Genomic DNA, 26,109 nt, shown 5'->3' with positions numbered 1-26,109 from the left:
AAATCGTTGAGGAAATAATTTCACTGTTTATTTTTTCTCCCTCTTCCATTCTTTGAATCAAAATGAATAGTCTCTAATCGATACGTATCTAATTTGTATTGTTATTCAAAACATGGATTCCTTAAATATGTAGTCTAGAATTAGATCGAAACATTTTCATTAATGAATTATAAACAAATAGTGTGGGGATTGCCCCATTCACGTTTTGATAAATGAATTCGGCTCACATTATCCAATTTGTAATCCTCCATTCTTTGCGCTGGACACCACTGGATTCAATCTCCTCCTTGGGTGGAATTTTTACATTGAATGTAGGTATGTTCATGGTTGGGAGGATATCAAATGCAGAACAAGTAGTGATATAAAACAACACCTCACTTCATTCAAATTTTCTGTGTTTAGTCATAGACCTTTGGATTAATTAATTCGAGTCGAATCAAATAGACTTACTTAATGGAAGTGAAGCTCTTTTATCCATTTTTCATTTATAAAGGTTGAACTAAAATCTTTATTTATGAAAAATCAAGTTTATTGTCATTTAGACCATCAGATATACGTTACCAATGAAAGATATATTGATTACTTTATATGTTTTTAATATATTACATGTATTTTTTATTTAATATATTTTATTTATAAAATATTAAGCAACTGAAATATGCACTTGGAACTGAAATATACATCTTCATCTCTTTTTCATTCTCAGAAATCCAGGGGGAGGAAAAAGTTAGCATGTGAGCGTTTTATTATGTATTTTTTTAATGAAAATAAAGTTAAAGGAGTTTTCAAGAAACTAGAGATTTTAAATGTCAATATTGCCATTATAGAAACAAAAAGTAATAAATTTTTATATCATATGAAGTGATCATATTGCAATTCTAATAATTTATTTCATAAGCTATTTACATGCAAACTTACAAATAAAAGATTTATGTGATCCTCTGCGTTATTTATAAGCTCTCACGTTGGCCAAGTTAAACAACATATGACTTCTTAATCAATAATTAACAAGTTAAACTTAGGTCTGTTTTAAAAAATTAGTAAGTTCACTAAAAAAGAGTATATAATATATATTGATGAAAGATTAATAACATAGGTTAATATGAACTGGGAAGATTAGTCCATGATATTAACAAATTAAGAATCTAAAACTGAAAATGTGATGGCACTGAAGCACATTACATTAACCTTAAAACGTTGTAAGAAAATAAGAGAGGTTTCAGGGGGACAAAAATTGAAATCAGTAAGCCAGAAAGATGGATATGGAGCTCATTCTTCTAAATCACTCATCAATGGTGATAGACTCCATTTCCTAACTTTTTGTCGTCTTCCTCAATCACTTAAATGTTCTATATACTCTTGAATACATATATATTCACAAATAAACTAATTAATAAATAATAGCCTTTGCATGGCTGCCAAAGAACCAAGTGTAAGCAAAATAACCAATGCCCACAGCATAAAATTGAGAATCCGGTACCTCCATCTTTATTATCTGTAAAAAAAAAAGAAAGAATAAATTCTCTAAATGTTAAAGTGTTTTGTGTGTACAACAATAAGCAAATTAAAAAAACAAATAAAAAAAATACGTACGAAGATTTACATTATGGAGGGAGTTACAACTTATAAGATACATACTACTTACCATAAGCGTGTGTATTGATATAAATTTGCAATATTTTATAATGTAAAAAAGGAATAACTTCTTTGAATACATTAATAAAAAAAATTATTAAACCACTTATTGCATTTTAATTTATCACTTATAATCTCATTTCCATAATTCAAATGACACAACTTCCCCATCCATATGTAGTACTTTAAATTTGCCTGTGTTAAATAAATTTGATGCAAATGGAGACTCTAATGGTTGGCATGCATGCAACTGCGATTGGGATGGCCAAGAATAATGAAGAGGCAAAAAGTAATGGTTCATCCCATCCGAGAAAAAGGTTAGGAGTACACTTTTTTAATCCTATTCCCGGCATGTGATCCCTTTCTTAATGTGTTATCCCAAAAGGCCAAAACAGGTTTTTCTTATTTTATGGAGTCACATTTTTTTCAAAAAAATTATGCAGAAAAAATGTAAATGATTATGTATAAAAATTGAAACCACAAATTTCAATTGATGAAAGAAACTATGATGACTCCAAAATTATGCCATTTGTATATAGTTTTAACTTGTTGCATGAAAGATTTACATTGCCTTAGAAGAAATTGCTATCACATAATGAGAAACAAATAAACACAACCTTTTGTTTCGTCTCTGTTTCTCTACGTTACAAAATAGTACGTGACAAATGTTTACTAAAGGCTTTAACAGCTTGTCAATGATTCAAAAAAACAGAAGTTTTATACGAAAAGTAAATCTTGTAAAGTTTTTGATGTATTAAATATTGTTTTTTATTAAATAATTTCTATTTTAATTGTTCGACGCGTGTCTTAAAGTACTCAACAGTGAAAAACATAAGTAAATAACGGCCAAGGAACTCAAAAGTGCTTAGATGAAAATTGAGCCTTCCTAAAGGTTAATCAGTCTCACAAAAAGGTGGAGAGAAAAAATTAAGACTAAAAGATACTTCTATGGCAAGTGCAAGCTACATTAAATGATATTCCAATAATGGATCACATAAGAGGAAGAATAGTGACAGCTTCCCACTTTATGCAAAGTGAAGGAGGCATTCTATTCTATTCTATTCTATTCTGGAGCAGCAAAAGAAGTTTAATTAACAATCAACACTCCTATATGCTTGCAATTGAATGTAATTTCTCCTCTTATACTTTTCATTTTAACAAAGAATAAAGTATATGATTTGGACACGTAAACTAAACAAAAATATGATTTGAGCCTCATGTTAAGATTTCCTTCGAAACTAAACTAAAATTAAATGAGTGTAATAACTAATAAATTAGATTACATTTGCTTTCTTGTTACGTTCTAAAATAAAGAATAATCATTTATGGGAGATCAAGTCTTCGTTCATTTATTCTCTCTCTTATCTGTAATATATAACAACAATGATTGTGGTTAAGATTAAATACTAAATTATAAATTTATGTTGATGGCAATGATGGGCAATGGTATAGTAGATTTTTTTTTCTTTTATTTTTCCTGGAACTTTCACTACACAAGCTTCATAAGAATATTTTTTTTATTTGCTTGATGACCATATACCTCATGCAATAGCCATGAAAGTTATAAAGAGCACAATGGATGGAACAATGATGCAATTGATGTTTGAATATGATCACCTTACCTTATGCAAAAGGCAAATATTCTTATGCACCATGACTTTTATAGGGAATAAAGAACTCAATATTCCCTTTGACAGAGGGTATTTAGTTGTACAAAAAAATTAACCCTTCTCAAAAAATGAGTTTTTCTCACTAAACTCTACACAAAACTTATACATGATTGACCATTCTCATTTCTCAACCCTCAAATTGAAAGAGTAGACACAAGGTCCCCTACATTTACAACTACCACATGCAACTCGCTATCAACAGTGTTCAAGCACACATCACTAGTGGAACTAACTAAACCAAGTTTGCCTTACCACTCAATCTCATACTATATGCAATTTCTAAAATGACCTAAGTTACCTAATGCTAATGAATGACCTTTGCTTCATCACATCACTCGTGAACTCAAGTTGAGGGAAGAACATTAGCAGCCCCACATCCTTTTCTCTCTCTCTCTCTCTCTCTCTCATACACACACACATTTTTATACCTTGACTTTAAAGGAGTAAATTCCAAGTCCCTACTACTCAGAGAATGGCTTCTCCAACACAGAGTTGGGGGGCTCAAAAGCCTACAATAGTGTTGTTCTTTATGTGCATTTTATTTTCATATTCAGTTGAAGAAGCCATAACATCTTCGAAGAAGTTAGACCAACCAGTGGTTGCTCCCCCAGTAGACACTGAAATCAAGTGTGGATCGTGTCCTTGTGGAAACACATGTGGTGAGCAACTTCCCCCACCTCTACCACCTCCTTCTCCTCCTCCTCCTCCTCCTTCACCATCACCACCGCCGCCTCCGCCACCATCACCTCCACCTCCCAAGTATACTCCTTGTCCACAAAATTGCAACCCCTTGTTGCCAGCATCACCACCACCTCCAAGATTCATATATGTGCCTGTGCCAGGGGATGTACCTAAACCATATACATGGGTATATTATTACTCCGGTGCTGAAAACAAAGCTGTGGAGTTGCTTGTTTTGGCTGGTTTGGAAGCATTCTCAATGGCAGTGCTATTTTGGATGACATCGTGAAGCTAAAGCTAAACTTTTACATATAAGTTTAGTCTAAATGTTTGATTCTCTTCCTTATTCTTCTTCAGATTTTTTTTCTATATTTATTTTAATTTCCATGCACTTATTATGTCTTTCCCGGGTCTGAATCACAGGAAAATTGATTGATATGTGATGCACAATAATTCAAATTAACGTTAGCGGCAAAATTTTTGCTTATATTGACGTGTGTATTCTTTTCTGTCGATGATTTAGTTCAGAGAGGTTCACCTGCAGGTTGCTATAACACGCATGTAAGTATCTAAAATAAAATTCAGTAGCGTGATAAAAGCACACTATATAACACACTTTTAGTCTTCAATGAAATTTGTCAAAAACTATGAAAGCATGAGCAAGACTTTTTAATTGAGAGTAGAATCATACACCTTTAATAATTTTTTATAAATTTTATCCAACAATAAAAATATGTTTAAAAGAATATGTTATTAACATTTGTTTAAAATTTAAATCCTTTAAACACGAGGTTATTGTGTACTTGTCGTTTATAAACCATGTGTCTTAATGTGCACCAGAATTTAAAAAAAGAAAAGAAAACCATGTGTTTTGACGTGGCAAAAGATTAAATTAACTTAACAGTCCCCGTTTTGAACCAAGTCAACAAAATTGACCGACAAGGAAGCAAACAATTGTAATAGTCTCTTGGTTTGGTTACTTCAGTTCATTTACGTGTGTGAAAATGTGAGCGATGGCCAAAAGAGTAGATGCTAAATCTGATTTTCAACCTTCCTTTCTTTCTTTCCATTTTTCCCTGTTCTTTATTTCGCACATTCTTTCGGTGAGAGATTAATTTTAAAAGGGAATGATAATTTTATAACAGTAAAATAAGTTTAATACGGTGCTTTAACTTAATGGACAAACCTTTTGGGTTATAGCATCATTTCTTTTGGGGCTTTACCTGGCAAGTCGAGTAAATCCCCATGAGTAATAACTTTCTAAAAAAAATAATATTTATTAATTTAAGTGTTAAATTTAAAATTACTTAAAAATAAAATAAATTTACAAAATTTTACATAATTCAAAAATTAATTAGTTGTACAACCTTTAATTTATTTTAAAATATGATATATTATTCTAAACATAAATAAATGGTTATTGTTGAATTACATATTATTTGTTTAGATTGTATAAAATTGTGTATAATCATTATGATAATATCACATGAATCAATAACTAAATCAGTAATTTTTTATAAAAATATTGAATATATCATTTTATCTAGTTGAACATTTAATATATCATTTGATTACGTGTGTGTGAAAAAAGCAGGAAGCAAAAGAAAATAGAAGCATGTGTTGTTTTCTTTAGTGAATTGACACTAAATGATCTAACTGGGCTACTTATTAACATGGTCACGAAGTGGCGAGAAATTCAAGGGAAGAGGGTTGATAGAATCTTCACACGCCAAAGAAAAGTTCTTTCTGCTGTTAATATATAAAAAAACTAAATATTTAATTGCAATTTTTTCCTATTATCCATCCAAGTATTGCAGTATCCAATATAATTAACCTACAGGTTATATGAAGAGGTACACAATCTAAATAAATCATTGTCAGCCTGAATGGAATGCCTCGTAACTTAACAGTCATGGCAATGCGATAGAATATCTATGGACAACGAACATCGGCAGCAAGGCAGCACTGCTAAATCATAATTCTGAACTTGGAAGATGCCTTCCACGAGATTTTTTGTGCTCCAGGGGGGCTGCATCCATAGGAATATGTAAGAACATACTCTGCTCATTCATACAGTACTGTGCTTTAATGTCTTGATTATATTACGATGCCACATTGCAGAGTCTGGATCAAATCTCAATTCCCATGTAGGCCAGTAGTGCAAATCTTGCTTCAATGTTAGGACTCGTGGCTTCCCATTTAGGTGAATTGTCCTTACACGAACAAACTCTCCATGCTCTAGTTCCTGCCAATTATTGAACAAACATTCAACAAGTAATTATAATACATATATAATTTACCAAGAAAAACAAGCTTTCTAGTCCTAGATACAAATGTCCAGCCAAAAATCATGATGCAAAGTTACCAAACAGTACTATAAGATTCTGACAAAAATTACAATATTCTTCATGAAATATCCAGATTTCCCAGCCGTGAAAAAGCAATTGCTTGCAGCAGAAACATCACAGGTTTGCAAATTCCATAAATGTTTCATGTTAATAGTTAAAGGAAAATAGACTTCTTCATATTCCATGAAACATGTACCGTAGGTGTTCTACATGTACACATCCCTTGCATTGTAGTGTAATTCAAGATCACTATAGACAACATTTATATGTAAGCTCCAACAAAGAAGAGGAGGGAGGTAACAGCATATAAGTGCAAGCTGCATCCGTCCATAGCTAATTCTGTACCTTCGTCACGTCAACGAAAGCATCTAGATTTGGAGTTGGTTTTCCGTTAATTTCAACTATCCACTGAAGAGCATATAGACCGTATCTATGTACAGGACTCCCATGACACCACCTGTGAATTTGACAAATTTTGTAAGCAGAAGCTTAGTCATAACAAACACACAATCCAAGAGCAGGTGCAAGTTCAACGAGACACAATACAGTATGTCCACATAAGAGTATTAAAAAATAGTAAGGAACAATGAAAACGGATGAAATTATTTATTTATTTATTTATAAAATATAGTAGTTTTAAATGAAAGGAAAAATTGAGTCTGCGTTCCAAAAGATTAGACTGAGACAAAAACAAAAAATTATCAGACCTCGAAGTAATGTATGTGGATGAGCTGAATGAAATAATGCAGACGTATCAAGATAACTAGACAAGTGCTCAATTTCTATAATTAAACAGGTATATTGGTGTGGACAACTATGAGTGGGACTGTTGAGTAAATGTCATATTATTATTACGATTTAGAAAATACATTTAACAATCTAGACCAAGATCAAAGATTCAAAGGCCATAAAAAATGAAGCTGGCATGACATGTGTTTGCAAACACCTAAGCGATCTTGCTCATTACTACAATAGCCCCCCATACAATTTTCCTTATAATAATCTGACCATGCCGCTATCCATTAAGCAGCCACTTTTTTACCCCTATACAAAGTTTAAAATTTGCAGGCACAAAGTTAAAGTCATACCTTGCAACATATACACCATGACCTTCTTCAGGAAGAAATCCAAGAGCACGTACTGCTGGATGTGGATCTTGAACAATACAACCACACCAATTAATTGCACGAGTAGTACCATTACCATCCCTAACATCTGTTCCCACAACAAGCTCAACTTCTTGTCCCTGACAGCCATGCAAATCAATCATTGAGGCATAATTCACATGCCAAATAAAAACAAAAGTTTCAACTGGCCGGCTCCACAAACTCAATCAAAAGATAAAAACAAAATAACTTTAATCAGGGTGCAAATATTCTCGTGTACCTGCCGGAAAATAGTCATGTGAAGCTTCCCGTCACTGGCGCAAGATTTGTCTAACGCTTGGCATGCATTTTCAATGTCATGGAAACATGTGACTGGTTCTTTATTGATAGCTAAAACCATGTCCCCTTGTTCTAAAAGATTCTCAGCATTTGATCCAGCCAAACAACCCTTTACACGCAAAACTTGGCGTCTTACTGGATCTTTCTTAACAAGAGCCTACAATAAGTGTGACCAAAAACCATTAAATACAAAATTATGATGATGGTAATATCAAAGCTAGTTCTTCCAAGGAGCTAAAGAAGATAAGGGAATATGATAAGTAATCAACATATAAACAAGAGACAACATAAAACCATGTAATTGCTTTTTCTCTCAAATTCCAAGGGACTTTTTATCGAAGGAAACATTTCTTCCTGCATTCAAATGCCCCCTTGCAATGTTCACACAACATAAACAAACAGATGGGCCAATCAGAGCCCATAAGTTTCTCCTACCTGATCTTATGATTGCTAATATCTTATGAAGTACAAGAAGGGCTAAACTAGAACCTTAAATCTGGTTCTTAAGCAGAAAGATTAAAATCTAAAATGGTAAATTCTTCCATGAACAGATCATCATAAATATGTAAGGCTGAGTTTTAATTGCTGAAGTGAAAAATAATACAACATATTACATACATAAGGAAAGAAAATAGATATCCTACAGGTAAGAACACGAACCATAAAAGGAATATATCCATACCTGAATCCAATCATCACTTAATCCAAAACTCCGAGCTTTTGAAAGCAATGTTGGATAAAGTTCAACCTCTAATATTCTGACAAGTGGCATAGGCCTTTTGACACCATTTATGAGAAGAGTTGGCCCATTTGCACCAGATACAATCTTGTCAAGGACCTGACTTATTGCATAAATCGGAATACCCCTCACAAATTGATGATCTTCTGATGTACTGCAACCAAATTTCAGCTGAAACAAAGCATTTCAGCATCCACATGCATAAATAATAAATAAAAAGTACCCCACAATTCACAGGGTTAATCACATAAACCCCCCCCCCCTTTTTTCATTCCATAAGAAATGAAAATAAAACGAATTAAAATAAGTTAAATGCCATGGCCCACCCTAGGCCACAAACTGTGCATACGCTAGTTAACCTGACCTGCCAGGAAAGCCTGTAACTGAAAAGTTTAAGAAAAAGAAAGCAACAATATTATACGAGTCCCATATTTCAAAGAAATTTCTATCAAAACTTTGGCAAAGTTTTTCCCATATTTATTTTTTCAATTATAAATGAAGAGGAATGATGGCATATAGACTTCAAGGACCAAATTACCCACCCTAGGCCTTCCTTAATTAATATTAGACTTTTAAATGAAAATGAATAATGGCATTATAGACTTCAAGGACCAACCCACCATCAGGTAGCCTTTTGAAGTTCGAGTAAAAATAGCCTTCTTTCGTCTCTTTCCAGTTTTCGTCTTTCTTCTCTTGTCCTTCTTCTACGAGGACAAAACTATTTGAAGTCAGGCTTTTATTATATTAAATAAATTAATACACCAAAAACTACCATAGCATTTCATTGTTTAAAGTCTCTCTCATCAGGGATTTTGCTCATAATGTTTAAAGTCTACTTATTCTTTAATTTCTATTTAGAAAGTAGTACTAAGGTTGCACCAGACAGCATTCCTTCTAACGGTGCTTCATTAGTTTGTTATTACAGAACTGCCATAAGCCCTTGCAAAGGTTTTGCATGTCCTGATCTTGAAATGGGGCAACCTCATCCCCTACTGAACTTCTACTCACCAAAAGAATAGAAATTAAGGTTTATTAGTGTCAACTGCCAAGCAACCAACTCTGCTCAAAGTTAAAGCTGTTAGAAGAAGGCCTAAGAATAGTTTTAACTATAATTTCCAACATGCTCCGTCATGTGAAATAAAAAAAGGGAGGGGGGAGGGGGAGGGTTTGAAGTGTGAACATTGCACAGGCAGACCCAAATCTAGTCCCGAATGAATTTATTAAAAATAAAAGAAAGAAGCAGAAAGTTTGAAATTCTGATGGTCAATTAAAAAAGGCACTCGTAGTGTGCCAAAGGATGAACTCTCCTGAAAGCGTAAGCTGTTCAAAGAAGGCTCAAAAGAGGTTTTTATTGTTGTCACTAAGAATTAGTTTCATCATCACATTTGCTTTTAGCATATTTTACTATCTTGGCCCAATGAAAAATGTCCAGATCCATCCCAGCAAGGAGAGAATAAGTGCTATAAACCTGAGTTGAGAAGCTTCCCCATATAGCTTGCACCCTTCCTTGTTCATCTGTTAGCACACCCGAAAATGTACTACCAAAATCTGAATAAAAATACGTGAAGAGTAAGACATCTATCTGTACAAGTAACATGTTGGTTAAAAAAAAAACAAACATCCAATTTACCTGTATCAAGCTCAATTACTTCCATATTGGTTGCTCTGTAACGAGGGGAATCAGCAGATCCTATATTTAATGCAGCACAAGGATTGGTAACAACTGATTTCCTCGAAGTTGCTTGAAGGCTTCTACTCAACCCCACAAGATAAACAGAATCCCCCCGACGTAACCCCGGCTCTGAACAAGAAAATGTACAGATGAGTTTTTCCACAATACAAAAGAATAATTGTGTAAGTTCATCTACCCTCAACCTCCCTCTCACATCATCTATATATAAAATGTCCACTTTTACATACAAAATCTCATTTTACCTTTAAAATGTTCCCTAGTCCCTTGCTAGAGTTACTAATCATTTACCTGAAGCAATTAACTTCCACTAGAAAATGTAAAATGATCATCAACTACAATACATACATTACAAGTCTACAGAAAGTTTATCACGTCAGTGCTTAGCATCCTATCCTCACTGGTCATAAATATTCATTGACATAAAGGGAACGGGAGAAATTGGAATTCAGAACAGAAAATCATAAAAGAAAATTTGTTTAATTAAGATTTTAGTCCCTATCAATGTTGTTTGTGGAATTTTTCCTTATAAAAAATTATTAGTAAAAATTTTAAAGGGGTAAAAATTAGTCTTTATCATTTAAAAATTTTATTATTATTTAGCCAGACAGAGACTAATTTTTTTAACCCTTTAAAATATTAGGAACTAAATAATAGCAAAATTTTTATCAGGATTAATTCTAAATAACATTTTTAGGAACCAAAAATTTATTTTAAAAATATTATTTAAGCCAAATATATATATTTTTATTCATAAACTATTTAGCCAAACTATGGAAACATGTTTTTCATTCCCAAATCTGAACCTGATAAAGATGAAGTCACATTGAAACAGAAATTTGCCAATTACATGGTGAAACACACCTGGAAGTAACTCTGCAGCACGAACCACTGAACCACCAATAGGTCCCAAAGCAGAGGGATCATATGATATGAGAGCATAATTGTGAACAGGATGGAGAAATACCACCTGCAATTAACAGAGGGATAATAAGACAGCCTACTTTTTATTCATTTATTTTATTAGTTTCCCATTCTTTAAAGAAAAATAAAAAATTACCTCTCCTGGAATTTCAACTGGGAAAGCAGCAAAGGATAGCATCACATCCGAGGCAGATATTGCCACTGTATTCTTGTCAACTGCAACTAATCCCATATCTTGGGAGTGATATATTATGACACCAGTTCCAAAAAAGTGCTGTGAGTGAACACCATCAAGCATACAAGATGGAGGAACATGAACCTGCATACCCCACAGGATTATAGTAAAAGAAGTTTCATGTGATAGGAATAATTTAAAAACCATTGGAAAACCAGCAAGTCTACCACGCTACAACATCAAGCATTTTTTTCTAACTCATAAAAGGGATTATATAATCCAGATAAATTGTAATTAGAAAAATAGAGATGCGCAAAATTCATGAACTTAGACACTCAAAGTGCAGTAATGTTAAAAAAATAAAAAATAAAAAAGATAAGATTTTTTCTTTTTGAAAAATAGATCAAGGAACACCAGAAGCTATATTGCTGAATTCCCATCTAACAAATAAAAGGTTGATAGGAAATTTGGACCAAAACACAGTTAAGACAAATAAAAGGTTGCTAATGAAGAACAGATGGGAGACCCTGCTGTAGATCACAAGGTAGGACACACATCAGTTCTAGAAGTTCTAGGATATGTCAAACAAATGTTGAAAATGAATACCAAAATGTATAATAATATACCTTTAAAATAAAAATTAACATAGTTGGGGTCATAGCTTTTGAGTGCTTGAAAGGTTCAAATAATGAAAATTTTTCATTTCCAAATATCAGAAATACATGTCAAAATGCAACTAATCATTGTTGAAACACTTCCTCATCAATTAAAGTTAAATTCCAATTAAATCAAATCAAGAAAAATTAACTGAAATTCATCTTAAAACCACAAAAAATTGTTAATTTCTGATACTTTGATAAAAAAACATATATTGTATGAATTTTATAAATGCAAACCAAACACTCATCTTAAAATCTTCAAAAACACCTAAATTAGTAAAAGTTTTGGTACTTCTTAATCAGGGCATCATGAAACTCAAGGAGGATCCAACTTATCATATTATGTCAGAACAATTCATGCACTCCACACTTTTCAGTGAATCCACTAATCAAAATTGCAATATAATTTCAATAACAGTACCTCAAACATCACAAGAGTAGGCTCAATCACACGTTCAGCAACTGATGCATTTGCTGCAGTTGCACCCTGATAGTCCATTAACACATCATCCTGTATAACACTTGATTTTTCTAGCTTAGTTTCCCTGGTATCATTTAAGGAAAAGTCAGCAACTACACTTCCATCTGCTGATAAATCTTCATCCACTCTTCGTTTTTTCATCATGCCATCAGATGCATTGTGGTGTGATACATACTCTGAAGGTTCTTCATAATTGGTTTCCATGCTAGTGACACCATCAACCAACTCATGATTGTTATCTTCACACACATGTCCCCCACAAGCATGCTCACCAGTTAGTGAAACTGGCTGTCTGGCAAGATTTCCAACATCTTTAGCACCAGATGATAGAAAAGGGCAATCAAGCTGAAAAGCAGGCCTGGCAATCCAGAGGCCAGTACTGTCATCACGAGTGTATATCCGGGGAGGTGCATACCATTCGTGCCGATCAACAGTCACTAACACAGACTGCAGTCCCATCAGCCAAGATTATTAAACAAAAATCAGCAATGAGTTATACTTTCAAGAAAACTCTGGGCATAGATGGACTGAGGGAATACAAGCATATAAATATCCCACCACTAATATGAAAATATTATGATATCAGGAAGTCAATCCACTTCTAGAATCAGCACTACATGTCAAGATCAAATATCCACAAAAATAAATAACAGCAAACATTGATGTTGTACCGACCCTCTGGTACATGAATATACTAGTAGACTCCACCATAGAGTTAGAATAAAGTTGCGTCATTAAGCCTTTTTAGAATAAACCCAACATGAAATTCACCGTTGGATAAAAAACTCACATGTAAACAATCCTTATAAAGTTTGATGCTTAATATAAATAGATAATCACATGTATAAATAATTACAAGGATATGATTACATATCCTAAATCTTATAGACCAAAGAAATAGCAAGGTACTTCAATAGAAATGTCCAATGTTTTTTTTGAAACATTATAAACACAATGTAATAAATGAGGGGTTGTTTTATAATCATGAAACACTCAGACATAATTTTATTGCAAATTGTTGGGTCTAAATCATTCGGACCCCCATTAAAGACATACCAAAGAAGAAAAAGTGGTCAAATGGGAAAGGAGAGCAAGGAGGCTGTTAAGCAAGATTCTAACAAAGTAACAAACTAGCACATGTGGCAAGGGTGGTGAGAGGGAGGATGCGAGGGAAGAGAGGGAATATATGGAAGCTGAACATTTGACAAAGGTAGGATATATCTGGGAGGTCATTGGGTGTGGCTGCTGCCATAGGAGAGGTTCCATTTTGCAATTGTTAATTTTCTGTTATTTCATCTTTCTGTTTGTCCTACCTGGGGTATTCCCTGAGGTTTTCGTGTTAATTCAATAAGAACACTCAGTTCCTATCACAAATATATAGATCAAAGTTTAAAAGGTAACACGGCTCTATATGAAAGTCAAAACAACAGGAAATAACCAGTATCTGCAAATATGCATTAAGTTAAAATCATATATTTTTGAAACAAAAATATCATATATTTTGATTGTACAGTAACCATTACCTTCCTTCGATGACGATCCATATAGCTTATATATTCCAATGGTACTCGAGCACCCCTAGATATCTTAGAGAGAACTAATATTAGTTCCTCAAGAGAAGATATTTCTTCGCCAGCAAATTTCTTAATTATTGCATGGCGAGGAACTCCTGCTCTAAAGAGCATATATCTGCAAAAGGTAATTATCACATGTTAAATAAAGAATGTGTTATATACAAAAATTGTTAAATAAACAACAAAGGGATCCACTCCCTCCAGGAACAACCCTTGTGGATGAACACAAAATGGACAATGAACTCAATGTTAGTTGCAAATTTGTCGAGTGATGAACAAATTCAAGGAATTCTTAAATATGACAAATAAACTCACAAGATCACCACAAAGTTATAATAAATTAACAATTTCATTCAACTGGCTTTATCTATAATTTTTATGAGTATAAACCTATCAATGTAAACTGCACTTATCTACAATTCTGTGGCTGGTAGTCAATGCTTATCTACACATACGTACCCTGGTTCAGCAACATAAACAAGACCACAATGGAAACGGAAGTTTCTAGCCTGCAATAAAAAAGATAATGAAATAAAACCAAAATGAGATACATAGTGTAAATTAGAATAACAGAAGCAACCTAAGGTAGGGAGGGGTGATTAACATATTGAGAGTTGTATGACACAAGTTTAGATAATTATGTTGCATTGACCACAATGGGAAACAAACTGAGCCAAATCATATTACACTATGTTTTCTTTAGAGAAAACAACATAAAATACAGAAAACATTGCAATTTCCAAGTACAGTCCAACTAACCTGCTGATAAGACAGAGGATGTATTACTGCCCCACTCACTTCTAAGAAATAATCAGGAGTTATTGAGTGCAAATCTTGCACCTGAAATGAAAATTTTATAAAGAAGGGAAGTTAGCACAACAGTAAGCAATAATTACATTTTCATTTTTCAAGCTGCCAGTAAAAATCAAAAGCCAGGATCATATTAGCAAAAAAGAAACTACTTTTATGTCTCCATCAGCTTTTTTCTGTTCAATATTGCTTAATGGATAAATATATCCCTATTTCATGGGTGGCACATGCAAGGTGTGGGGTTGGGTTTGCCTTTTGAGTTAATATTTCATTAACCTGTGTAATGGATGATCAAGTTACATGTTAAGTCAATCTCAATTCTCAAAATTATAATTATCATGCATTTGGTTACAAAGGATCAAAGAATCACAAAATCCTAAGAATTGCTATTAGCCACTTTCTTACTTACAAACAAAATTGCTAAAAGAGCCTATAGTCTACTATTAACTGTATTTTCAGAGATTCTCAGGCTAAATTTTGAGGAAATTAGAAGGATATACAGAGTATAATCTCAATGATGCTTTTGATTTGTTTAACATTTTATACGATTAGTGTTCCTTCATCCCCTCACTTCAGAAAGAGTGGAAGTTGTAAGTTGACCACCATGAAGCTCTTCCCATAGAAAATATAAGCATTTGGGTATGTCAAAAGGTACAAATAAAGGAAATATTCAAGCACACAAAATCTCACCAATAAAGTTAAACTCTTTGATGTACCACCCCTTTCAATTTGCAATTCAATATTCTGGTTTACACTGTCATCAAGTATAGTCTCCAGTTTCAGGAATTGAGTAATGACCTGCAATAAATATCAGAGTCACAATTCAGGAAACAGATTAGAAAAAGAGGCTGCTGTGTCGAATACCAATCACTACCACAAACAGTACATCAACAACAAAAGACCCTGTTTTTTAAGCCTTCCAAGTGCAAGAAAGAAATTCTTGAAACCAATAATCACTCAGATGACACAGGAAAAACTTAAAAAATGCAAAGTTTATATTATTTAGGATCCTAGAAATCCATACCTCAAAAATCTTTTTTTCAACAAATGGGACACAACTATGAAACATACATAGTAAACATGAAAACAGTAACACAAAAAAGCAATTCAAATTTGTTACTTTTCCCAGTTGCACCCTCCTAGCCATCATACCTAACCTAAGTTAAGCATAATTATCATAAGCAGCAGTTTGGAGATACAACAGTGCAACTACTTTCATCCAGATGAATTGCTCCTAAACTTGTTTTTTCCTTCTACGACAGTCCTTCATAATCGTGACATTTTTATGAGCCATTCTCATTCCTTTTAGATGAAACATACCCTAGTGTTTTACCAAGGACAATAAACAAACTAAATTCACTTCAAACATGAACAAACAGAGAACCCAAGAAAGAACAAAAATGAAATGCGGAGGGCGGGGAAGCAAAAATTTTGCCCTTCAGAAGAGCTTACTTCTCCATTGACACGAACAAGTACATCACCCGGCTCCAAATGTTTATAACCTGGACCACCTGGCACCTAGACAAGTCAAGGAGTAAAGCCAACGAAATTGAAGTGGAAGATCAACTTTAAAAAAAAAATTAACATTCTACATAATTTGCTTACCACAGAGTCCACGACAAGCATTCCAGTTTCACCAACTGGAGAAGCATGTCTTACTATCTACAAAATTTACAGGAAGTGTCAATTCAGGTCATAGTTAAAGAAAACTGCTAATCAGTAAAGATAACATGATAATCATACAACAAAACAACCTGCTCTGTCTCACTTCTGAGGCCAAGACGACGAGTCTCATCGAACCCTTTATGGAGAAATGTCACCTGTATTATTTTTACACAAAGTAGAAATTAAATAAGATTGCATCATATCCAAAGGAAACATCCATTTACAAAACCAAGAGAAAAAAACTACAAACATTTCATCCAATATAAAAAAGAAACAAAAAATAAGCAGATTAGAGATGCAAGGAATAAAAAACAACTAGAAATTACAAAATGACAAGTGAGAAATCTCTACAATCAAAGCACATCTGTAATGAGCAGACAAACGTATAAAAGATGTGAGGAACTCGAAATTACTAATTACTACCAAAGCACATCTGTAGTGAGCAGACAAACAGAAAAAAGATGTGAGGATCTTGAAATTACTAATTACAACCAAAGCATCTAGAATCATCTTATGATCTGAACAAGTAAAAAAGAAACAAATTAAAGGTGAGGAATAATAATTATCTCAAAATTACTAAATAATACAATATATGTCAGTATTTTAATGCCAATTGACCATCAAAATTATAAACAAACTTGATTCAATGAAGATGATAAAACAGTGCGCAAGAAATCATACAGTAAGCATTTGACATTACATGGGGAACAAAATAACAGTTTCAAACCATATATAACATGTTGGTATCACTTTCAATGTCTATAAAATACACCAACAACCAAATATGTCAATTCACATCGTTACAGTTACAACAAAATCAGTGCTCTGAAAGAAATTTAACAATGGTTTCAGGAAAATGAAATGGACAAATCTAGGCTGGTATTTGTATCAACTCCTGAAAAAATAGTTTTTCTTGCAAATCTGTTTGGATACAACAATAAAGAATATTTACTCCTTAACAATTTCCTAATAAATAATAATCCCACCAATGAAGTATCAAAACGAGTCAATGAGAAAGGAGAAAAAAAAAATGAAATCACAACTCTTAAACCTAGAGTAAAAAATGAACGGGAAAGAATTGAGAAAAAATCCTTTAAAGATGGACGAAAAAGAAAGAAAACAAATGGCAATGAAATGATTGGTACTGCAAATGAAACATAATATAAGCACTCAAACAGGCCAAGATAATAATGTAAAGCTATATACTTAATGCTTCCAGGCTCCCAAAGACTACAACTTTCTACCTTAACACATCATTTTGACTTTCAAGAGTCGAGACATAACATTAACTTATAAATGTCCACAAATACCACTAGGTCCTTTGTCATAGCAAAATGTTTCAATTTACAAGGAAAACTCCATTGAAAAGAAATCTAATATAGAGAATATTATTCACTGCTATGCATCATACAAAATATTCAAGCTTCAGTTCAATAAAATAGATCAATATTAAATCTTGAGAAAAACACAACAGGAACAATCTGCAAAGAATAATTGACAAACCTGGAGCGTACCACGAGGTATAGAAACAGCTTTCCATTTATCAACATAAGTTTCGGTTCCCTTTTGAAGAAACCTTAATGCCCTCACAACCTGAAATGTAAATCACTGCATTTAATTGTTCACTAGTTCTAATTGATTTAGTTGCTCCACACTAGAAGAGATGTGCTTCTCCCTGGTTACTACAGGAAGTTTCAGACAAAAGTTCAGCAGATATATATCAAGAGCTCACCCGTTCTAGAGGTAGAAAGAATGCTGATGCACTTGATGACTTGCTCCCAGCATTGAGGGCGACTGCCCTGCCTTGCCAATCAATAACTGGGGAACCACTTGACCCTCCTTTGGTCCCAGATGCTGCCTGAAATGCAAAAATCAGTAGGTATATGGTTTCAATTGATGGATGGACAACTGCTACACATTCATACCATGTAAAGTACATTAATTGCAAACCTTTTCTAAAAGAGACTTTAAAACCAAGTTGGACAAATCACAAATTAGTTTGACAAATGCAGGTCCAAAATGAGTTTTAACCCCCCCCCCCCCAAAAAAAAAAGAAAAAAAAGCCAATCTTAAAAATAACTCAGGAAACATTCAGTATGCATTGGATAAAAAACAAATTACAAGACACCTATACAGCAGAAATAGAACCAAGAAAAGAAATTAAAGGATGTTAAAATCTGAAGGAGAAAGAAAATAATACGAACAAACTCATAATTTGAAACTTTAATGTAAATGATGTAATAATATTTATTCCCCACTTACTTGCATATAGAATGTGTTGAAGTCATTATACCCATCCCTGCATCAAATAATAGTTTCACCATCTAAATCCTGTTCATGGAAGAATTCATACGCAAAAAAGATACTGATACAGTACAACATACTTCTTATAGTGAGGAGCATCCCTGTCCAAACGAGCAAGAGTACCAGCCAAAATGGAAACCTGAAAGTAAAAGCCACAAAATATTATACAAATTTTTTTTTTTTGGGAGAAATAGATCCAAGGTAATAATAGAACTCATTATCCTTTTACATGAGTGAAAAACAATTTGGTGCAGTCATGTTAAGAAAATTAATATTGATATATCACTTGATATTAGAAACCAAAGGCCTTACTGAAGACATCAAATGGATTTAGCAGACCTATCTTGAAAACTGACCATGATGAGAAATAAAAAGGCATATTTCTCAACATACATTACCATTGTGCTTTATGCAACAATGTTCTATTGCTTGGTCAGTTAGCCAAGAAAACCATCAATTAGCCATTTGATGAGTGTTGATATAAGCTTAGAAACCATGTAGCTTTTTCCTACAAGAGTCAATTAAGAAAAAAAATACAAGACTGCAATAGAGGAGAGGGGAGGAGAATAAATGGAATTGAACTATCAAATGAAACATGCTTGTCCAAAGCATTTGAATAAAAACAAATTAACATGAAACAGACAATATCGGAGATGTCAATTTTAAGGTAATACCTTCTCACCACTATCATTACCAACAACTCTGATTTCTAGTCCCACACAAGCAGCCTCAGGAGCAAGAGGTATCTCCTCATAGTTCAGAAATTGCACAGCAAAAGGATCATAGCGAAAGAACCCAAAATCATGTACCTGCAGTAGTGTATGCACTTAGTTGGTTGCATAGACAGACACCCAGAGAAAGAGGAACAAAGAAATTAAGCACAATAATAGCAGTGAAGGTAGCAGCAGCTTAAATAGGTAAAAACCATATAAGCAGATTTTTTTCTTGTTATTGAAAAGCAGCAGCTTAAACACCAATTGTTTGTTGTGGTTTTGTATGTTTGTAACAGTAGACCTGCGTTCATAGTTCATACTCATGCGATCACTCACGCAACGAAGTTTCTAGGAAGCAGAACACATTTAAAAATGTCCAAAACTCCAATCAAATGAAAGAAAGGGCTCAACTAAGTCACCAATTTATTCGACGGTTCGCGGAAGCACATTGAAAAACCAAAGCGAAAACAGCAAAGTGAAAACCAACTTCACTCACCGGATCTCTGTATATCGGATGCACCGGAACCTCTTCACGGTTCAAAAACATGGCTTCGGCAACTACAGGACCTACGCATTTGAAACAGAAAGATCGTCAACACAAGCCGAATTCGGCACAGGAAGAAGAACAAAACGACAAATAGCAAAATCGGCTTGGTTACCGGGCTTTACGACGTGGCGATTGGTGAGAATGATACCGCGGCGCTTGTCGACTATGAAGCCAGTGGCGTAGCTGGCGGCGGCGGACTCGGTGTCGAAGGAGCGAGTAGCTGTGGTTCGGAGGACGACGACGGCGGGGACGACTTTGTTGAGAGCTTTGCGCCAGTCCTCGGCGGTGGCGACGTTTTCCTGAAATGGTGGATCGATTTCCATGCACAATCCATCAGTCTTAATGGCGGCGCCGGAATCCAAACCCTCCGATCCCACCCTCTCGACGGGATCTCCCATTTCGATGAACGGTCTTAATAGTTTTGTTCACTCTCAGCGCGTGTGCTTAGGGTTGAGGAATGAAAAGCAGTCACGGAAAGTCACAAATGTGTGTAATAGTCCACGCCAATCAGTAAGTATAGTACTGAGTGAGGTGAGGTCTGCGCCTCGCAACGGAATTCAATGCATACGTTTAACGTGTTTTGGGAAGAACACAGCCAATGAAAAATGAACCCCGCTATTCCTTCTTTCTTTCAATAATGAACCAATCATAGTCATAATAAATCAAATTATTTCTTTCTTAAATCTCTTTTCGTTTTTTCCTTTCTTTTTTCTCTTTCCTGGTTTGTAAAATGTTATATAAATTTGTGTTAAATTAAAGAGATTTAATAAAGTATTTTGGGTTAAACTTTAATATGGATGTTTTATTTATTAAATTTTGAGTATTGTTTTCACAACTGTGTTGCACTTGTACAATAGATAAAAGTAGCCACTAGCCATGATGTTCTGTGGGATATCTCAGACTGCAACATTTTTATTTACTCATGACATAAAAAAAAGGATTTTTAATAAATAAAATAAAAAACTATAAATATGTCAGTTTTTTCTAACAACTTAAAATATGTATTTTTTTTAATACAAAGACGAGACTATTTATAATTTACACATTTTAATTTAACTTATATTTGACTAGACACTATTTATAATTTACACACAAGTCATTTTAACCTGACTTTTCTTGACTAGAACCATGTTAGTTATGAGAGTTGAATTACAAAATTATTTTACATGTTAATTATCTACAAGTTAATTAATTGAGGAATACAGGTTCCAATAATTCAATTTTACAGATTAGAATTTTCAAAGTTACATTAACATTTTTGCATAGATACAAATATTTTGATTATGCATAATTTTGAAAATTAAACTTAAAAATTGAATATTATACTCACATAATTATCATTACAAATTAAATAACTTGTATATTCAATAATACAACCTATACAACATCTTTATTATCTGTATATTATTTTCATATTCTAACTTTTGTAACATAATGTTTTATAATCGTAAAAATTTTATAGTAAAATGATTAATGATACAAATAAGTCAAGTATTATTAAAAAAATTCTCTCTACAATATTTGTAACTTTGTCGTTATAGTAAACTAATATATAACAACTTTTAAATATGTTTTTTCTACTTCAAACAAACTTTTTTTCTACTTATTTATATAGTGGGTGATTTCACTTAAGTCACATGAAGTCAAAGCGATCTATGTTTGTTTTGGCACGCTAATTATGCGCCTTAGTGTTTTGCATACAAATCCCAATGTAAAAAATCTTCAAAAATGTCAAATTTTTATTTTTAAAAAACATTTTATTTCTATTTTTAGGAAAATTTTGTTTGGAGAAAAAACTTTACATATGTGTTAAAATACCAGCAAAGAAAAAAATCATCTTTAAAATGCTTTACATTTTATTTTTTTATTTCTTAATTACAAAGTCAAGCTCCCTAAGGCCCTAACAGTTTAAGACTCATGTCATGTAGATTCAATATGAATATGCTGTTCGACCAAACAAAAGGTATGAATATGCTGGGAATTAATACTTCTAAGAATTAATCATGTGAGGCGAGATGCTAATTCAGTGGCTGATAGATTAGCCAATCTTTCATCTACATATCAAGAGTGTTGAATTGATGAATATCCGTCAAATATCGATTGAAATATTATTAATACTAATGTGTTTGATTTATAGTAAGAAAATTAATTCTTATATATATTTTACTGAAACACATATTTCAGTAAAAACCAATTTTGATATATATCTCAATTACGTTTGGCAATTCAAAAAGAATTCTATCAAAATTAATTCTAATATGTTTCAAAATAATCGGGCCCAAGTCATTGCAGAAATGGAGAACAAGAATTGATCGAAGAGCCTTTACTACTTGCATGTCATTTTATACAACAGTTTCTTTACAAACCAACTACAAAATCATGGTTCTTGCAACTTCGTTTATTGACAATTACCAGTCACTCGGTACCTCCACAACGGCCTGGACTGGCATACTCTACTACGTATTATTCTTCTTCTTCTTCTTTTTCTTTACCTTTTTACTATGGAAATTTATCTCACAAACCCCAGGTGCAAAGAAAAAAGTGAGAAAGGGTTGGAAAAGGGAACTATCATTTTGAAGAAACTTCAGAAGCACAGCCAGCTATAGGCAGATCACTTGGGGTGCACACGAGAGCCCTTTGCTGTAAATGTCTGAGACTCTGTTCCATGCTGACTTGGACCATCTCAGCCAGCATCTTCTTTGCTTTACCAGATTGATCATCCCCATCAATCTGGGATATGATGTTGCATACTATATTCTCAAGAGTGTCAGGTTGAATTTCAGATCTTGGATAAGGAGATTCTCTCAGTAACTGCAGAAGAGTGCGTGCTTTTGACTGAGACTTGGGTGTTCCTTGAACAGTAAGCTCAAGAAGTCCTGGAATGACACCTTCTTTAAGAATTGGTTCCCTGTATGTACATCGATCACTTTGGCACATTGTCAACAGTGCTCCAACCGCATGCTCCCTACTTTGGAGAGTGCCATTTTCAAGAACTTCCACAACTGCAAGAATCCCACCTTCTTCAGATGTCAGCACAGTTCTGCCCTCCTCATAATCTACCAAGGACTCTACCAAAGCACAGCATTTTTCGGCTGTTTTCGAGGATTTTTTACAGGTCTTAAGAAGATCAACTATGAAAGGGATTGGATTTGTCTCAAGAATTATGCTGAGATTATTAGGGTGTGTCGATAAATTTGATAGAGCCATCACTGCATCAGCTTTAGCTTGGGGGCTTCCATCTCGAAGGATCTCCACCAGAAGAGGGATGGCACCACAAGCACTAATAATTGGTTTGTTGGTTGAAGAGGCAGATAGTGTGAGCAAAGATGCAGTTGCAGACTCCTGCAGATTTAGATTTTGTGACTTGAGGAAACTGATTATCGGTTCTAATGCACCAGCCTCCACAATATTGATTTTATTCCTGCAAGAAAAGACCAGTTCAACTCATGAATACGACTGAATTAATACTAACGATTACCTAGCAAATAGTTCATTAGCACTGAATCTGAAACATCTGGATTCTGAACCGCAAAAGAAATAAAGACTAACTGGCTGATACTTGTGTAATGGCAACGCAACAAAATAAAGAGCGCAGGATACAACAGACAAGCCAATATTTAGTTCATGATTAACTGCTATAGTTTTCATCAAGCTATAAAGTAAAATCAGATACGCCAGGCAAAAGAAATCAAAATCTTTGTATCTTTTAGTAACTGCTATATTTATCTAGTTAATGGCATTATATTCAATCACAACCTGAAAGAACCCATTCAGGTCTTAGATGTAACAGACGAACCATGTCATGCTACAAAGGAAACAGTAACGAGAATACTGATGTAGACAAATCTAAAAGAAGTACAATCTTCTCTTCTCAACAGGATCTAAATTTACAATAACCGTGTATCAAAAACACGAGCCAAAACAAGAAATTTTAGGCTATGCTTGTTGTGCACGGGTGGAAGAGGGGGAGGTGGAAATTTTGGAATGAAAATCACTTCACAATTGTTTGGTATAACAAAAATATAGAGAGGTTGAAAGTAGAGTGAAACTCATTGCCATCACCCACCCCACAAATTCTGGTCACTCCTACTCCTACAGCACGAAAGTGATTTTCCATCCTCTACCCAAGCAACAACGAGTAAATATCAAAAGCGTCTATCCCACTCTTTACTCGAACAAACATAACCTTAATGAGGAGAGCAATAGGAAAAATGTCATTCAGTGGTTGAACACCACGTTCATAGCAGAGAGATCTGAACCATCTCCAGAAAGACCAAGCACAGTAATTAAATCCCTAATAGCGATTAGAATTATCCCATTTCTACGTCCTAAGAGTCATTAAGGTATGCTGAATGGCTTTCTTTTTTAACTCGTTGGCTATTTTCCGTATTTGACAAATAAGGCATTATTCGTCATCTAGATGACCATATTCAGAATAGAGCAGACAGATATTTAATGTTTTAACTAGCGCTGCTTTATGCAAATATTAGTTACTGACTAGAAGCGAAAGCAACTTAAAGGAATTAACAACTATTCCATTTGCTAGGAGGTGAAATTTGACCCGCTGCAATAAATGATAAAAAGATTACTTCAGGAATAAGACATACGCGAAAAAGGAAAAGAAACAAAAGGTAAAAAAGAAAGTGCACCATGTGAAACAAAGGAAATCCACCTCGTAATCGGATAAGCTTACACAATAAAGCATCCAATTCTTTCTTGTGATTTAGTATTAGCATGCATGCATTTCAGCTATCAAAAACAATTATCATTGATAAAGCAATTTAACAGACATTCTAGTACTCTTAAAACATGACATAGTACTCACCACAATACACAAAATTCAACAAAATTTAAAACAATAATAATAACAGGAAAATAAATACCTATTTTCTCTTTTCATATATCAAAATATTTTCAAGAATTCAATCAATCACAAAAATATGTCCCTCTTGCATTCTAAGCCATGAAAAAGAGGTTTTTCTTATTTTCTGTCAAAGGTGGTAATTACCCACCAACCCACCACGCACCACCCAAAAATATATGTATAAATCATCATCTTTCCTAACAAATGTGTAGCTAGACTATGAAAACGAAAATCTAACCATCTCACTCAAAAAATAAAATAAAATAAAGCAAACCATAGTTTCCTTTATATACCCACCAATCAGATGCAAATAAAAAAGAAAGAAAGAAAGTAAAAGGAAACTGAGGGGACAGAATAAAGAACAGAATCAGAATCTCAAAGTATAACACCATGTATCCTACTATATTATACAAATACATCAAATCCAAAATTGACATTTTTTATTTCAATTCTCTATCGAATCCCCTACTCGATGGTTTCAAGGTATCGCATATGTTTCATAAAGCTCACGAATTCTCAGAATCGAAAAAGCACGTCAAACAAACAACGAAAACCATAGAAATAAACAAATTAATTAATTACAATTTCACACAAAAGCTACAATCCATTAAAAAAAATTAACACTACTTAATTAGTTAATCATTTAGGGTTTTTATTTTCATATAAACATATAATTACCCAGATTTTTTTAAGGGGTAATAATATAAATTATTAATAGTCGATGGAAGAAGGAGAAGAAAGAAAGGGAAGAAGTTAGGTACTTTTCATCTTTGACGGCGAGATTAAGCAAGGCGAGTAGAGCGTGTTCGTGTGACTCGGCCGAGTCGACTCGGAGCATGGAAACGAGTGGACCGACAGCTTCTGCGAGCTGGCGCCGACAGCGCTGTGACGTCTTCGTGAGCCGCCGGATGTCCCGGGCGGCTTGGAGCCGCAGCTCGGGCTCGCCGGAGTTCAGCAGCTGCAAAGCTCGCCGCACGGCCAACGGCGTCCTCGGCTCCTCCGTTTCGAAGCTAACGCCGTCGGAAGAATAAGAAGAGGACGAAGAAGAAGGAGAGAGAGAATGAGGACTCTCCATGGAAAGGGTAGTGAGAGAAGGCTAGAGAGAGAAACAAAGAAAGAAAAAAATCTGGGTGATTTGAAGAGGCTGAGAAACGCAAAGTGTTCTTGGGGGTTGAGGTTCTGGGA

General features: G+C 34.0%; 3 protein-coding genes across 10 annotated transcripts; 1 reads left to right on the top strand and 2 right to left on the bottom strand.

Moving 5' to 3' along the window:
- Nucleotides 1–3,777: 3,777 nt before the first annotated feature.
- On the top strand, nucleotides 3,778–4,275 carry LOC113851261 (anther-specific proline-rich protein APG-like). Its single transcript, XM_027481728.1, has one exon. The coding sequence runs from the start codon at nucleotides 3,778–3,780 to the stop codon at nucleotides 4,273–4,275; it is 498 nt and encodes a 165-aa protein (XP_027337529.1).
- A 1,426-nt stretch (nucleotides 4,276–5,701) lies between these two features.
- On the bottom strand, nucleotides 5,702–20,683 carry LOC113849315 (protease Do-like 7). 8 transcript variants are annotated; one of them, XM_027479141.1, is made up of 25 exons: nucleotides 20,173–20,667; nucleotides 20,010–20,080; nucleotides 19,475–19,609; nucleotides 18,881–18,939; nucleotides 18,759–18,795; nucleotides 18,229–18,354; nucleotides 18,000–18,089; nucleotides 16,586–16,651; nucleotides 16,437–16,493; nucleotides 16,284–16,349; nucleotides 15,522–15,629; nucleotides 14,781–14,861; nucleotides 14,481–14,530; nucleotides 13,971–14,136; nucleotides 12,388–12,894; nucleotides 11,269–11,451; nucleotides 11,073–11,178; nucleotides 10,149–10,319; nucleotides 9,987–10,066; nucleotides 9,139–9,222; nucleotides 8,462–8,689; nucleotides 7,721–7,936; nucleotides 7,423–7,580; nucleotides 6,680–6,791; nucleotides 5,712–6,231 (listed from the first exon to the last, which is right to left on the bottom strand). In XM_027479141.1, the coding sequence occupies exons 1-25, from the start codon at nucleotides 20,456–20,458 to the stop codon at nucleotides 6,055–6,057; spliced, it is 3,420 nt and encodes a 1,139-aa protein (XP_027334942.1). In that variant the 5' UTR covers nucleotides 20,459–20,667; the 3' UTR covers nucleotides 5,712–6,054. The 8 variants fall into 8 exon arrangements, with proteins under 8 accessions (XP_027334944.1, XP_027334949.1, XP_027334942.1 ...); XM_027479144.1 differs by lacking the exon at nucleotides 9,139–9,222 and having other exon boundaries at nucleotides 12,388–12,511; nucleotides 12,623–12,894; XM_027479145.1 differs by lacking the exon at nucleotides 9,139–9,222 and having other exon boundaries at nucleotides 12,388–12,632; nucleotides 12,768–12,894.
- A 1,674-nt stretch (nucleotides 20,684–22,357) lies between these two features.
- On the bottom strand, nucleotides 22,358–26,109 carry LOC113850176 (U-box domain-containing protein 4). Its single transcript, XM_027480585.1, has 2 exons — nucleotides 25,686–26,109; nucleotides 22,358–23,481 (listed from the first exon to the last, which is right to left on the bottom strand). Exons 1-2 carry the CDS (start codon nucleotides 25,997–25,999, stop codon nucleotides 22,629–22,631), a joined length of 1,167 nt encoding a protein of 388 aa, XP_027336386.1. The 5' UTR covers nucleotides 26,000–26,109; the 3' UTR covers nucleotides 22,358–22,628.

This window comes from Abrus precatorius, unplaced genomic scaffold (assembly GCF_003935025.1).
Source record: "Abrus precatorius isolate BTA unplaced genomic scaffold, Abrus_2018 Scaffold9, whole genome shotgun sequence".
NCBI classification, from domain to species: Eukaryota; Viridiplantae; Streptophyta; class Magnoliopsida; order Fabales; family Fabaceae; genus Abrus; species Abrus precatorius.
The sequence above is the reverse complement of the archived record's forward strand: the minus strand, read 5'-3'. Positions and strand labels throughout refer to the sequence as shown.

What these genes read in the sequence shown, in the direction of transcription:
- LOC113851261 (XM_027481728.1), top strand. Translation starts at nt 3,778, where the DNA reads ATGGCTTCTCCAACACAGAGTTGGGGGGCTCAAAAGCCTACAATAGTG.
- LOC113849315 (XM_027479141.1), bottom strand. Translation starts at nt 20,458, where the DNA reads ATGGGAGATCCCGTCGAGAGGGTGGGATCGGAGGGTTTGGATTCCGGC. An exon ending in TCAGAAGTGAGACAGAGCAG is followed by an intron (nt 16,494 to 16,585) that starts GTTGTTTTGTTG and finishes TAAATTTTGTAG; the next exon opens with ATAGTAAGACATGCTTCTCC. An exon ending in TGGATCGTCATCGAAGGAAG is followed by an intron (nt 12,895 to 13,970) that starts GTAATGGTTACT and finishes ATGGGACTGCAG; the next exon opens with TCTGTGTTAGTGACTGTTGA.
- LOC113850176 (XM_027480585.1), bottom strand. Translation starts at nt 25,999, where the DNA reads ATGGAGAGTCCTCATTCTCTCTCTCCTTCTTCTTCGTCCTCTTCTTAT. An exon ending in CTCGCCGTCAAAGATGAAAA is followed by an intron (nt 23,482 to 25,685) that starts GTACCTAACTTC and finishes CTTTTCTTGCAG; the next exon opens with GAATAAAATCAATATTGTGG.